This window comes from Stegodyphus dumicola, chromosome 1 (genome assembly GCF_044657685.1).
Source record: "Stegodyphus dumicola isolate Sdum_Otavi_A_Nest chromosome 1, ASM4465768v1".
Classification (NCBI taxonomy): Eukaryota; Metazoa; Arthropoda; class Arachnida; order Araneae; family Eresidae; genus Stegodyphus; species Stegodyphus dumicola.
In genome coordinates, this window is record NC_140768.1 from 191,515,356 (window position 1) to 191,530,879 (window position 15,524).

A 15,524-nucleotide genomic window follows, 5' to 3' on the forward strand; every position below is an offset into this window, starting at 1 on the left:
TTATTTTTTTAATTAAAAAGCATAAAAGAAAACATCAATATATTCCTTCTAATAATTTTTCTATGGAGCATTGATAAAACTAATTTTGTTAGAAAATATTCCTGGTGGCTATTGCCAGATATTAATTAACAACTTATTATTTATTCATTAAAAGCTGAAAATTAAGTACAAGAATATTCAAGAAACAATCAGCATTAAATGCAACTGGCTGTTGACATTGACATTGACACATCAGTGTTCAGTTGACATCAGCACTGATGTCAGCAGACAGTTGACATTGACACATTTAGTGATCAGTTGACACCAGCACTGATGTCACTGATGATTTTCTGCACAGGAAATATTGTAATTATGTATGCTCTAAGGAATGAACTGGCTCACCAGGCAAAGATCACAGAGGAAGAGTGTGTGGAAAAACTTTTAAAAACTGCAATATTCTTTGATAAATTTTAAATGTTTGAAATAATTTTAATATTTATTACTACAGGTTATTCTTGTCATCCTTATTTTTGATACAACAACCTTTTTGGTTGTTTATCTTTTTAACCTTATTTTGTTATTTTTATTTTCAACCTTATAAACAGATTTAATATTAGTGTATGTATTACTTTTGTTGAGTGCTCCAACTTACAATGTAACTTACAAAACTTACAATCCAACTTACAAAACGGATATATTATCTTAGGAGTAAAGAATCTTTGGCCTCTAATTTCGAAAATTTTGGCATGCTATTTATCAAAATTTTGATGAAAAATATAATGCGGTCTCGTTCAATTGAAAGAACTTTATTGTGAGGTGACGCTTACTGCCATAAAAATCTACATGTAAGGTAAGAGTTGTCAGAATCAAATGAAACTTTATATATGTAAATACAGTGGTGATATAAGTAACTGTTTACAAAATTAAAGCAGATGGAATCATTTATTACAGGAAAAGCTACAAATGAGTGGAGGTTCTAGTACCCTTTTGGGCCACCTCTAGTCTGAATACATGATGCAATATGGGTGGGCATTGTGGCATAGATGTCCTGCATCATCTCATTTCACAGTTGGTGTAAGTGTGCCTGTAATTTCACCAGACTCCTAGACTCCTAGGCTGTCTAACTCCTAGGCTGCCATCCTGTGTGATCCCTGACATGGTCAATTGGTAACAAATTGGAGGATAAAGGAAGCCAGGAAATGTGGCAGAGGCATTTCAGGGATACCCTTGAAATATGTCCCAGAATTATGTTGTTGAAAAATGCCTCCTAAGGAAAGGTGCCACAGATTTGCCTTTGGACTGTTATGGTGCCATGGTTCAAGGTGACCTGGTGTTAAATGCAGTGGTATCCCATAACATGAAATGAACTATGAGAGTAGTGTGCCATAATATAGCAGGAGCAGGATTAAGGCATTTACTGTGTATGTATGTGGTTGTCAAATATTTATACAATTGTAACCATTACCAAAAATGAATTTTAGTTTTGCGCTGAAATCAGCCTGCTTCCATTCAGTTGCAATCCAATTACACTGAGCACAACACTAATCCATATGGAGCTGACAATGGATGGATGTCATTGACTGTTCAAATAATGGGTGCCACAATCCCAAATGCACTTCAACTTGATGCTTCTGCAATAGTATGTACAGAGACTCATAATGAGAGGCAAGAGAGGGCAAGGATTTCAAAGGCTCGGCTATTGTTTTCCGAAGATATCCTTAGCCTGGCTGCCATGCATATAATCTCTATCGTCCATTGGTTCAAACTTCTCCTGCTAGCAAAGTACAAACAGTCTGAGTGGCAGGATACTCTCTGAGCTGACCACCTAGATTCTATCATCCCAATGGTTCTGTATCTTTCAAACTCTAACAGCTGATCATTTTATCTTCGATGTTAATGCAAAAACATCCCTAGTAAAAAGTCATCCCTCTGCAATGGACTGACTACAGCAAATGCTTCTGTGTACCTTTTTTATGTGCAAGAGAGAAAATGGTGACATCATGCAATGAACAATCACAATTTATTTACGCATCTGCATGACACATACCTTGATTTTACGTTTTGTTATGATCCCACAAGTACCTCTTAATGTACAAATTTTTATGACAATAACATATAAAAAAAGAACCAACCTATCATACAATGGCCTAATTCAGCTCTGAAATTCAAAGCTCTATAACAGGTGATTAAAAAACAATGAAAGAAAGTAAGAAAATGTGGCTTCATTTACTGTATCAAGTAATGTTTTTCATGTGGATAATTTTTTATTTTTCAGAGCACAAAAACATTTATTGTTTAATAATTAATGACTAAAATTTGTACCAAATTATTAACATAGCAAAAGTTATTTTCATTCAAGTCAGAAAATCCGGTGCTATCAAAATCTTTAAACTAAAATATTTTATGTTTTTCTATAGCTATATTGTTGGTATCAATTTGTAGATTGCTGGGTCCCACCAGCGGCAAAGTGGTAAAGTCGCTGAACACTTGTAGTTTTGTCTGACGTTCGAATCCCACGAACGAGCTGGCTGCATGGAATGTTTTCATGGATTTTCCCATGTGTAACATGTACACGAGCTAGTTTCCCTTAAAAGTCCTCCACGAAGGCATCTCTTTCCTTAAGCAAATAGTCCTTGAGGCTTTGCTATAATCACATAAACCAAACTTGTAGATTGCTGAGATCAGTATTTACTGAATACCTGCAATTTAGCCAGATGGTAGATTCATACGGGTCTTGTCCCGCATACTCTCCCCTCTTTGCTTGCAGAAGCCTGTTCTTTTGATAAAACACCTATTTGCCTTATGATCAGTTTAATTCTTCTATACCATAAAATTTTAATACCACATCCAAACCTAGTAATGCTGCTGTATAATCTTTAGCTCTTGAAAAAATTTTCATGAAGTGAACTTCCATACATTTAGTTTTTATTGTTTTCATATTAATATTAATTTGATTCTCATTGACTTCATTCTTTTCACTAGCTCGTGTTCACATTCCTTGCCCCCTTGTATTTATTTATCCATAATCCGCATCGTACATCTGCAGGAAAGCTTCAGTACTGCTTGTAAACAGTTTCTACATTTTTTTAATGTTTGAACAGTCTGATTTCAGACTTCAATACTCAGCTTACATTCTTCGACACTTTTAACATTAAGGTCACTTTCTGCATCTGAAATTTTTTTTTTTTTTTTTTTTTTTTTTTTTTAAGTTTAATTTTATTTATGATAATCTGCATGTATTATTTTTAGATATATTATTACTTTTAAATGCATATTTGCAGTTTATAATACAATTCAGATCCCAGTGGCTTCTTTTTCGATTTGATGACATGAGACAATTTATAGCTAATATCACAAAGTTTTGCTTTTACCCATTCTATTCAATTTTATTAAAAATGAAACTTAATAACAGGATAATATATAAAATAGACAAAACAGATTACACTATGGTAATTAAATAATTTCTGCATGACTTATTTGCTTGAGTTCTATGTTTTTAGTGTTTAAAATATTGTGAAATTAAATAATAAATTCTTATGAAATTAAATATTATTACTGTGAATTACTGCAGTATCTTGGTATATGTCATTAATCTCTTCCAGATTCTTGGACTTCCAGATTCTTACTGAAAGTAAACTTTTCAGTAAGAAATAAAGGGAAAATGATTAATTTGTTCTCATACAAATCCTGTTCTTATTAATATAACATTATTCATAAAAGTGTTCATAAATCTGAAAATCAGTTAAATACAAATACAGTAAGTGAAATAAATACTGTGCATAAATGAAAATTTACCAGAATTATTTCTCACTTTCCTTGTCTCAGGTCCTCATTTGGATCTGGTTGAGAATTATTTATTCTGACCTTTACTAAAAATCTGTCCAAAGAATTTTTCTTCACCCTTCTTCTCAGGATATTTCGGAAATGTGGCATTGTTTGGTCATTTTAGACAGCGCCGTTATGCCTTTGTTATAATGATACTTCACAGGAAAATTTTCGATATCCAATCCATTTGGCAAAGATTTCCTTGATTAATGAAATTATGTCTTCTTCAAACTCCTCATCAGATCCTAAAGAGAGTGCAGACATCGTAGTCTGGTGCTCCTCTTTCTCAAGTCAAGTCCAAACGAAATGTATATCAAGTTGGACTTATTTTAAAACGGACATATATTGAGGTACCATTGTATTTGTATTTTATAGCTATGTGTTAATTCATTGTTTTACTCATATGCATTAAATAATGTAATATTTATTACGTTCATATTGCATCAATATTTAATTAACCTCAATGAATCTATGGTTACTTTTAAAAGAAGTTTATATTTTCAGGAAAAATTTAGTGAATATTGATGAAAATTCTTACAGGTAAGAATATTTACAGAACTTAAGTTTAAAAAACAAAATTAATTATTATGATTATAAATACTGTGTAGTCTGAAAGTTAATACAGTCAAAAGTCGTTAATCCGGACTCGTCGTAACTTCGGCGATTCCGGATTATCGATTTTTCCGGATTGTAGATCATCAGTTTAAATCTCGTAAGATGGCATGCAGAAATTCTAAAATTAAAAATATGAAACCATAATTTATGAAATAAAGAACAATTATGATCTAAAGGGTGTCAAAATTTACAAAAAAAAAAAAAAAAAAAAAAAAAACTTAATATTTATTTGTTTACTTTATTAAACATTTCCTTCAATGTAAGTTGTTTAAGTTGCTTCGTTTTAAAAAGTCAAAAGTCTATAATTCTATAAACAGACATAATTTCTTGTTCAGTTACAAAGTTCCCCTGTTCAAGCCCCGTTAATTGCTGTGCCGAGAATACCAACTAACTTGTCAATCGAAATTTTTTCGTTTTCACTAACCTCTCTGTCACATTCTTCATGTCTTTATCCATTTTTTGCAGCAATTACACTTTTTGTTTGTTGGACAATGAACCATACTTTCGTTTTGTAGATCCTTTGGAAGTTCCAGCATTGGAAATTCTATTTGACATAATCGAAAGTTCAAGTTTACTTTTATAAAATTGCTCTTACAGTCTGCAAAAAATAATAAGCGGGATCCAATTCGAAGATTATGCAATGATTAACATTAACTGAAATAGATAATTAGATAATTTTAGCTTACACCGTCCATTATACATTAAACACGCAGGCGAAAACGTATTCTGCACTTGCGCACACGCAAATGCGCAGTAGTCAAGGTCTTACGCGCACGCGTAAAACGCCTTTGCGCATGTGCCAATGCGGCGCATGCGCAGAAAGTTTTTAGTTTTGAGGTCCGGATTATAGATCATTCCATATTATGGGTGTCCGAATTGACGACTTTTGACTGTATACTCTTTATTTTACAATAGCATTTTAATAACTGAAAATATGTAATTTCAGGTGAATGTAAATCATGTTCATGTACAACAGTAGCAAATGTTCAAAGATGAGCTTTTTTTCTATTTACATACATTAATGCAATGGCACATATTATCAGAACTGCATTGCAGAATGTTCCGGGGAATTATATTAACTTCCAGTGCATTGTTCTCCTTAGAACAGGGATTCCTCATCAGTACAGAGGTTATTTGCATATACATACTATTCTGAATATCCCCACGAAAAGATATCTGCTGTTGTTAATGATCTGTGAGGTAACAATCCCTTTGAAACAACTCTGACCCTGAAGATTTATTCCACCCTTTCCATTTATAGAATCTTATTCTATTTGGCCACATAAACTAATCTAGATCCTGTTAATGAACCTGGCGACTTCTCGCACAGGTGTGAAATAATATCAGCACAGAAGAAGGGGAAAATAAACCTTTATTATTTTCATGAACAGAAAAGACACGTACTTCGTGCTTTACAATAACATCGACAGCTTGCGGTGGAAACTAAGAATTTGTAGCTCGAATCAATTCAAGTCTAAAAAGAATAGTGCTAGATTAGCACTTCTAAGTTACTGGTAGCTAGGTTGACTCGACAAAGCTAGCAGGCGGATAATTATTCAAATGGCCAAAAGGCGTATCAGCGTAACAGCAAGGTCAGAAACGAAACGTACGCTGGCTAGCAAAAACACACTTAACTCCGAGAAGAATAAACTCCGAGATTAACTCCGAGAAATATACACGGCATGAATAAACTTCGAGATTCACCCGTTTAAATACTCACTTCACTTAACTTTAAATTTACATCCTGGTGAGGAAATGCGGGTGGAAGTTGATGAGTTCAGGAAAATAACAAAAATTTGAGCAATACGTTAGTTGAACTAAAGAAACTCAGCGTCTTTCCTCGCCAGAATTTAACTCTCGCATAACAAGGCTTAAACCCTTTCGCCGTCCTCTCCTGACTGCGAAAATTTCACCCCAGCAGCCGTCTGTTTTTCATAGCGTGTAATGCTGTTTTCTCTGTACATCATAATTTTCCATACATAACTTTCGTAGTGGATAAATGTCAATGAATATTAAGTAAAATTATAAGGAAATAAAGCATAATGGAAAAATAATATCTCTGCTTATTTCTAACAGCAGGATAATTTGATAGCATATGTTCCAGGCGGTCCACTCCTCCCATTTTGTTGTTGTAATCTTTTACAATTATTGGTTTTTTTACAGTTTTTTTTCCCATGTTCCAACATCAATCATCGAGTTATTATGGGCTGTACTCATCAAACGTATATCCTTCTTGCCTTTCCAATTCACAACCTCGTTGTTTCTCTTTTCTGCTGAGTAGTCACTGTCTTATGTAAAATGGCGCGAATATTCGTAAAACTCGGGGGGAATTCAATTAGAATGCCTGATTAATACTGCCCTTTAGGAGATATTAGAACAAACAAAAATAAAAACTCAAGTAAACATTTAAAAAGCGTTTTAAACGTTTAAAAGTTTTAAAATGTAGAAGAATGCTTGTAGCGCATTACGGCCACCCTGCGGAAGTTTCACTTGAACGCGCTAGACGTGTTACGGGCGACGAAGAGGTTAAAAGGCCTTCATGACATATTTAAATTCTAAATCTGAATGTGAGCCAACCTTTACAATTTCAGTATTAACTTTCATAATTTAAACTTTTACAGACGAGCAACGTAGCACAAAGATTACAATTCTTCTTAGTATTTTCTTAGGTCGACTCCTTCCAGGTGTCTGGAAGGAAAATAGTTTAGAACTTGTTTCACAAAAAGTCACATTGAGACACATTTTAAACAGTTAAATCTGCTCTTTCATGGGGACATTTGCTCATTTCATCCTTTCCGCCCAATTTAAGATCCCCCTTGCTCTCCGGCATGGTGTTCTGCATGTGTGAGTGTGCTTCATGTAGAATGCGTACAACACTTCCAACTACCCCACATCTACTTGTTAGAACCTAGACAACCTAGACCTGAGAGAAACACCCTACAATCAGTTCTCCACCTGAGATGCTAACTCCAATGAAAATGAACTTAGTGATGGCTTGGGAGCCTAACATATACTTTACATTCATTCTAAATTAATTTTACTTTATTTTAATAATATTCACAGCTAACTTAGGTTACTGTTTCATTCAAAGCCCATTTCTCAAGCATGCGAAAATACTTTAAGTATTTAACAGTTCAAACATTTTTACATAAATAACTTCTTACTTTCTTAGCTGAAAACAAACTCAATTTAATTATATGCAACTATTTCCTAAAGTTTGTGAGTATCGAAGTTGTTTCTTGAAAACTTAAAAGCATTTCCTAAGACAGTCTCTTCGATTAAACATTTCGTTCTAAGTCAACCAAGTTTATTGGCTAAAGTTTCTTGTTTCATACAAAATTTTAAGCTACTTGCCTAATACAAAAGATTAAAAATTCTTACATAAATATAAATAAACATTGCCCGAAGCAAAACTGAAATAAATATTTTCTATCAACTTCTTACTAGTTTTAAAATAAACTTAAATAGGATAATTTTCACGAAATCCATTCTTTTCTTTAGAAATTCTTCCCATGGCGGGACTTGACTCATCTGCTGGACTCTAATTCTCTGCCGTGGCTGGTCGTTTCCATTACTCCCTGTAGCCGACTGTTTTCGTTTCACTCCTGCTTTCCTTTCCCACGCCACCTTTTTTTGGCGCTGATATATATCTAGAGATGCTGGACATTTGCGAGTTGTGCCTGAAGAAGTTCCTTAGTCTGGTCGGAGAACTCTTGCCTGGTCAGTTGTTGGAGCTCCTTGGTTTCTCAGTAATTTCTTACTCTTAGAATGTTCCTCTTGTATTCGGCGTTTCCGCTGTAGTACTTGAGTTGGCATCTTGTTCTTGACCTCGTTCCTTGGTGGCTGAATTCGTGATTTCTGATGTATTAATTGCCTTTTTCTTCCCATTCGGCTGATGATAGATATTGTACAGGGTCTTGTTTCGCCCTCTTTTCTGGCTGACTTGGTCCTCTTTTGCGCTGGCTCTAGTGTTCGTTTGTTAATGCCTCATGGTGCATCATGTTGACGTTTCTTTCCTTCTGGCTTCAGCACTCTGGATTCTTTCCTTTTTGTTCTTGGCAAAAGCATTTTCGATGTTGAAGGCCCTTCACCTGTGTTTGGTGCTTCTTGTAAAATATCTTTAAAAATAGGCATATCGTTACGGCCATAGTATTTCTTGAGTTGATCCACATTAGCAGTGATATTGCTTGCTCTGTCTTCTTTTAAGTATAAAATCGAACCACAAATACACTCAATAACGTAACGCCCCTCAAATCTGGGGTAAAATTTGGACACTTTTTCTAGCGGGGCGGAAGGCAACGAATGTTTTTATTTTCAGGGCCTTATCTCCTGGTTTAAAATCGAAACCTCTTTTCCTATCATAATATAATTTCTGTTTTTCTCTGGCTGTGTCTGAGTTTCTTATTGCCTCGTTAATATTTTTCTGAATATCATTTAGTTTAAATTCTGCCTCCATTTTCTGGACAGAGAACAGTTTGTCAAAGGGGGTAATTATTTTTCCCCAAACTACGTATGATTACGTAAGTAACTACGTATGATTTTAATAATATTCCTGTTTATGCGCTCGGTAATATTTGACCATGGTCTGTAAGGAATAATCATTAGGTGCGGATGCCAAGCCCTACACACCACTCTTCGAAAATTTGGCTGATAAATTGGGGACCGTTATCTGATATTCCCTAAGTGGTGCATTTGACTGTCTCTAAGGGATCATCTTTAGGTGGCGGATGCCAAGCCCTAAACATTACTCTTTGAAAATTTGGCTAATAAATTGGGGGCCGTTAGCTGATATTAAGTGGTGCGCCATAAATTTAGAATATATTTAGAAATGGATACAATTTTCGCTGAGGCTCTTTTAAGGGGGACTATTTATACCCATTTCGAGAAATGATCGACAGTAACTAGTAAATAGGTATTTTTTTATTACTTTCACTTTTTGGAAACGGGCCTAATAAATCTATTCCAATTATTTCATTTGGAAAAGTATCTCCTATACTATTTAGATTCCCAGCCGGGCTGTAATTTACATTCGTTAATTAATTGACATGTATGGCAGGACCTGCCATAATCCATTACCACTCTTTGAAGTTGCAGAAAAAAAAACCGCCTCGCACACTCTTTGCGCCGTTTTCCGAAAGCCAAGCTGACCGGCAGTAGGTGCATCATGTAATTCCTGTAATATGCTGAGTCACAACCCGGCTGGAATGACTTGCCTTATTTCGCTATTCTCATTTGTTTTAGTATAAATAATAGTTTGTCGATTATTTTGTAATTATCTGCTCTATTCCTGATGGCCACTATATCCGGATGTTCAAAATTTTCCGGGTCTTGTAAGTAGGCATAAATATGCCTATACTCTAGATCAGTTTGTAAGTCTGCTATAATTGTTTCACGGGAATCTGATATTTTTGAGATTAACATGAAACTTTTTGCAATTATCGGTGCCTTAGCAAAGTAGACTCTAAATTCCTGAACCGCTAAATGTACAGCCAATGTTTCTCTGTATGTGGCCGTATAGTTAAGCTGTGTTTAATTTAGGGTTTTTGAAAAATAGGCCACGTGCTGATGATTCCGCATCAAGACAGCTCCTACAGCATAATCCGAAGCGTCTGCCGCACTTTCGAAAGTTTCGTCCCCATCCGAGAATTTTAAAACCGGAGCTAGAATTAGCGCAGTTTTCAGTTTCTCAAACACGGTGTTAGTCTCAGCTGTCCACGAAAATCTGGCTTTCTTTCTCTTCAATTGTAACAGCGGTTCTGCTACCTGCGCGAAGTCTTTTATAAAAGTTCTAAAGTAAGAACACATGCCTAAAAATGAGGGGAGTTTTTTCGCTGTATTTAGCGGCGGGTAATTCTTTATAGCAATCACTCTTGCGTCTTCCGTTTGTATTCCCCGTTTTGAAATTTTGTAGCCTAGGTACCTAAGCTCTACTTCCACGAATTTACACTTGCTAGCATTTATTTTTAAGCCTGCGTCTTTTAGTAATGTAAAAACTTCGTTTAAATCTCTTATGTGTTGCTCAATATTTTCGCTAGTAACGATGATATCATCCAAATATATAAAGATATATTTTCAGAGCACAGTTCTTAATACATTATCCATAGTACAAGTTGCCGGGGCTCCTCACAAGCAGAAAGGCATTCTAAGAAAAGCAGACGTACCTGATTTCGTGATGAATGCTGTTTTTGGCACATCTTCAGATTTTATCTCTATCTGAAAATATTCTGAGGTGAGGAGTATTGTGCTCATGTATTTACTTGATGTAATATTACGTACGATTTCTTCAATGAGCGGTAGGGGATAAACGGGGTACTTAATTAAACTATTTAGTTTCCTGTAATCAATAGCTAGTCTCCATGCTTTAAAATTTGCGGAAAGCATGTCGTTCTTTTTACCGCACAGCACTACCGGTCTAGCATATGGGCTGATTATAGGTTTAAGTGTTTTTTAGCATCTCTGAAGTATTTTGCTCTATAATGTTTTCTTTGATTCGATCTAACGATATGGCCTGGTTTTCACGGGCTTCTCACTTTTCAAATCGATTTCATGATGTACAATCTAGGTTTGTGAAAGATTCAAATCTGGAGGTTCCACAGCTTCCATTTCCTTTGCTTGCATGTGAAACTCTACAGTTTCGTCCTGAAAGTTACGTTTTGCCTCTGCTGTCTTTAGGAACTCCGTACCTAAAGTGACTGAATCTTGTAAATTACATACAACAAAAATATACATTTTTGAACCTCATTCTTTATTACTACAGTAAACGTCGCTTCACCTATACATGCATAAAGTTTGTCCTGCGCTGCAATAACCTTCGTGTTTTGAACTTTAAATGATCTGTATTTTTTAAAAGTGTTTCGAAAGAAATTTTCCTAAAGGAAATTTGCTTTCGTCACAGTGTCCACTAAGGTCTCTGTTGGCACATTATTCAGTCGAATCTGCATAACAGGAACGGACAAATTTTTTAATATTACCGTGTTCAACTGTACTTTCGATGGATTTTTATCCGAGAGGGGTGACTGTACTCTCCTTTCAGCACCCCAATCTAGCTCAATCCTGGACTTGCATAATAGTCGAAGCAAAATAATTTGAATTATCTCTGCATTGAGCCTTTCCCCGTACAACAAATTTGGAATTTGGAACTTGCTTAAAATGAACTCTGTTAGGTCTTCAACTTGGTAAATTCTCTAAATTGGTATTTGCCGTATAATTCGGCTTCTAGTTTCGCTCTATCTTAACACTTTTACCAAAGCAGTTTTAAAATTGTCAAACGTATACGTGAGGCTGCCTGTTTCCCCCAGAAGAAATTTCCCCGATGCCTTTAATCCAATTTAAGTCTGTCTTCGTAAGGCAGTCGTTGCTATCGTTATTTTCTGCACTTCAGGAACGGGATAAAGTAGAAAATGGTTATCCGTTCTAGGAAGGTAGTGACCGACGTTCTTCGATCGAACGTCAACTGAAGTCATTGTTTCATAGTTCCGTGGAATGTCACTGTTTCATGTTTCCGTGGAATGTTACTGTTTCATGGAGGCCCGCATTGTTTCAACGAGGTAGCCAAAACCTTCCATTATATTACCAAGAGCTAGTTGAGTTTGCGATGTAGATGGGGTTAGCTCAACTGCAGCGTCGTTGTCAGCCATTAGTTCGGAAAAAGTTGGGCACCACTTATAGGATATTAATCTGTTTGGCCGCATAAACTAATCTAGATCCTATTAATGAACCTATCGCCTTCTCGCATTGGCATGAAATAATACCAGCACAGAAGGGGGGTAAAAATAACTCTTTCGTATTTTCAACTATGAACAGAAGAAGTACTTACTTCGTGTTTTGCAATAACACCGACAACTTCTGTTGGAAAATAAGAATATGTAATACAAATCAATTCAAATCTAAAAAATTAGTGCTGGATTAGCACTTTTAAGTTGCGGCTAGTTAGGTTGACTCGGCAAACTTAACAGACGTGACAGTTATTCAAATGGCCAAAAGGCGTAACAGCAACGTCAGAAACGAAACGTGCGCTGGCCTTGAATAAACTTTGAGATTCACCAATTTAAATACCCCCTTCACTTAACTTTAAATTTACATCCTGGCGAGGGGAAGTTGAGGAGTTCAGGAAAGATAACAAAAATTTGAATAATACTGTTTGCGTGCGTACGGGTTCATAATGGATTGAATACACAGCTCGGTAAAAAGTTAATATAATTTATTCTTATCCAAGAAAATAAAACAAAATGCTGAAATTTCCTCAGAGATATTCGTACATTATCGCAATATCTCACAGTAGTTATATTTTAAACTACTAAAACGTTGAATAGAACTCAATTCAAAACACAGAAAAAGCTAATCCGATCTCACCGCGAATTCACTACAATCAATAACAGCACTAAGTAAACAATTGAACTGAGATGTTTTAATCCAGTTTTTATAAGTTTTTTAATCATGCAGGAGAACATTCTGGTATTTTCTGAATAGCAAAAGAGTACACTTACGAGATGAGATATCTATTTATTAAATGCGCGTGTTCCTGTATTTTTACTTTTTCGGTGTAGTTTTCTCTTAAAACTCGTCACGCGCTGCATCCATGGGGAAAGGAAATAATTTTAATTATAATTCTATTAAAAATAGCAAACTAAATACAAAAACCGTAATAGTGTCCCCAATTCAAGGACTGCATGTCCCGGGCAGTACGATCCTGAACAGGAGGCCAAACTTACAACTAAGGCATCAGTGCAATAATAAACATAACATTACAATAACAACATAAACAATAATTGCAGTAAGTAACTTAAAACAAATCGAATATTTAATACAAGTCGAATCAAATACGAATTTAGAAACAAAAAGGATCATGGTCTTATAATATTTATAATTATATATACTACGTACTATGGCCATAGTAAGGAGCTGAACTGCCGTAATGAAAGACTTCAGGTTTAGAGTTCGATGACTTAGGGATCCGAACCACGACGTCGTTCAGCCTGTTTAGGATTGTGTACGGATCGTCCCAAGGTGACTGTAGTTTCGGACAGAGTCCTTTCAAGCTGGATTCCAGAACAACACCTTGTGTCCTTCGTTGAGTCGGTGTCCAGTAGCTGTGGTGCCGTATCGAGTCTTCGTCTTCTCCGTCGCCGATTTGGCTCACTTCGTGCAAAGTTGTGCATTATTTCAAACTGATCCTGGAGACCTTGTATGTATTCCTCAGGCGATAAAAGTGCATCCGGAAGGCGACCAAACAGGAGGTCACAAGGCCGAGGAAGGACTCGACCGAACACCATCTGGGATAGAGAATAGCCGTAGTCTGGTATTTCTCTTCGACCGTAGTATGATTTCGGCAGCTTTCTGGGCACGGTCTTTCAGACAGGACATTGGCGTTTCCAGTTGAGGATCCCTTCTGATGATGGATAGTGGTGTCCTCTGATGCTGAAAGCAGTTTTTTTTCTTTTTGAGGTCCAAGAAAAAATTGTATTTCCTTAAAAAGTCCAATCCGAGTATGCAAGGATCTGGAATCTCTGCCGTGTGATTGTAGGCGGCACTTCCAAACGTGATGTTTACATTTAACTTCCCAGCTACGTCGATATACCCTGGGATCTTCTGCAGTTCCTTCGCACGTGGCCTTCAGCTCCGCAATTCCAGCATTTTAGTTCCTTGTCACGCCTTTTCCGTCTCATGGCATTCAATTGCCTGTTTAAATCGTCTGTCTCATTTTCCGTTGTCTGGAATGTTTTGCAGTTCCTTCGTATGTGGCCTTCCAACATCGCAGTTCCATCACTCTAGGATTGGTTTCTTTTCATTCCTATTCCATCTCAAGCTCCTGACTGGTCCTGTCAAATCATCTGTTTTATTTTCCGTGCCCTGGAGTGTTCTGCAATGCCGTCGTAAGTGACCTTCAGTACCACATTTCCAACACTTTAGAACCAGTTTGCTCTCACTCCTACTTCGTATCAAAGCATTGACTTGTCTAGATAAATCATTTAAACGATCCATCAACTGATCCACTGGATCATGGACAAGCACACCTCTGTCTAGGTAGCGATCTCTAGGAGTTGCTTGCTGGGATGCCTCGAATTTCATGCCGTACACTAGAGCCCTTTTTAAATCTTTCACATCCGAAATTCTCAAGGCTTTCTGTATTTCGAGATCCCGAATGTCATCACTAAAGTACTGTAGGGACCGGATTTCCTTCGTTTCTTTCGGGCACTCTTTAAAGGCGAGATGAAACAGTCTTTCCAAGTCCGTGGCAAGATCCTGGAGCGTTTCCGTGCCTTCTGTTGACGCGATTTTAATTGTATTGTGATTGTTGTATTCTTTTAAACATTTCTCCCCAAAGCGCAGCTCCAACGCACCGAACAGAGCTTCGAAATCTGGTTTTCTGGAAGAGTTTAAAGGATATCTGCTCCGTCTGCTCTCAGTGAAGCGGCGAGATGACAGGCGTTAGCTTGGAAATCCCATCCATTCGCATCCGCCATTATAGAAAATTGTGTCTTATACACTTGCCAAGAGGTCCTCTTATCATATGTAGTTTCATAGAAGGACGAGCAGGCATCGATAAAAATTTAAAACAATGTGCATTGCTCCCTGCCATTGCTACGAATTTTTTCAATGTATCAACTTCTTTGGTGACCGCAGTAACCCTGTCATCAATTTGTTGTTGCACGGCAGAAACTATTTGTTCATTACAGAAAAACTATTTCACTTCTATTTGTTCATTTACAGAAAAAACTCTTTCTTCAATGTGTCCAATTTTATTTTCAACCACGTCAATTCTGCCTTCCATAGCCTCGAATTATTGCAGGTAATTTCTCTTTTCATTTCTTCTTCACTTACTTCAGTCTTTGCTTGTATGGCTTTCATCCCTACTTTAGATGATTCTTGACCAGCTTCCATCTTTTCTGTAACGGATTCCTGTCCCACTTTCATAGCTTCTTGGTTCGCTTCATTTCTGCTTAACAGAAGGCCTGTTCCATCTTTTCTTGGAATGCAACAAATGCATTCATCAATTGCCTGAATTGCTCTTCCATCGCTCTTGTAATTTGCATTCAAAACCCTACTCCTGACACCAAAAAGTGTTGCGTGCGTACGGGTTCGTAATGGATTGAATACACAACTCG

The 15,524-nt window shown here is 36.4% G+C and overlaps 1 protein-coding gene across 16 annotated transcripts in view; it reads left to right on the plus strand.

Moving 5' to 3' along the window:
• The window catches only part of LOC118194955 (mutS protein homolog 5-like), a 317,359-nt gene that overhangs the window by 62,206 nt on the left and 239,629 nt on the right, over positions 1-15,524 (plus strand). For all 16 annotated transcript variants that reach the window (XR_015043107.1, XR_015043108.1, XR_015043110.1 and 13 more), the window contains one exon: positions 4,309-4,344. Coding sequence is in view for 12 of the 16 variants with exons in the window: in XM_085824216.1 (XP_085680342.1) it covers positions 4,309-4,344 (36 nt within the window). In the remaining 4 variants the exon portion in view is untranslated. The remainder of the gene's footprint in view (positions 1-4,308; positions 4,345-15,524) is intronic.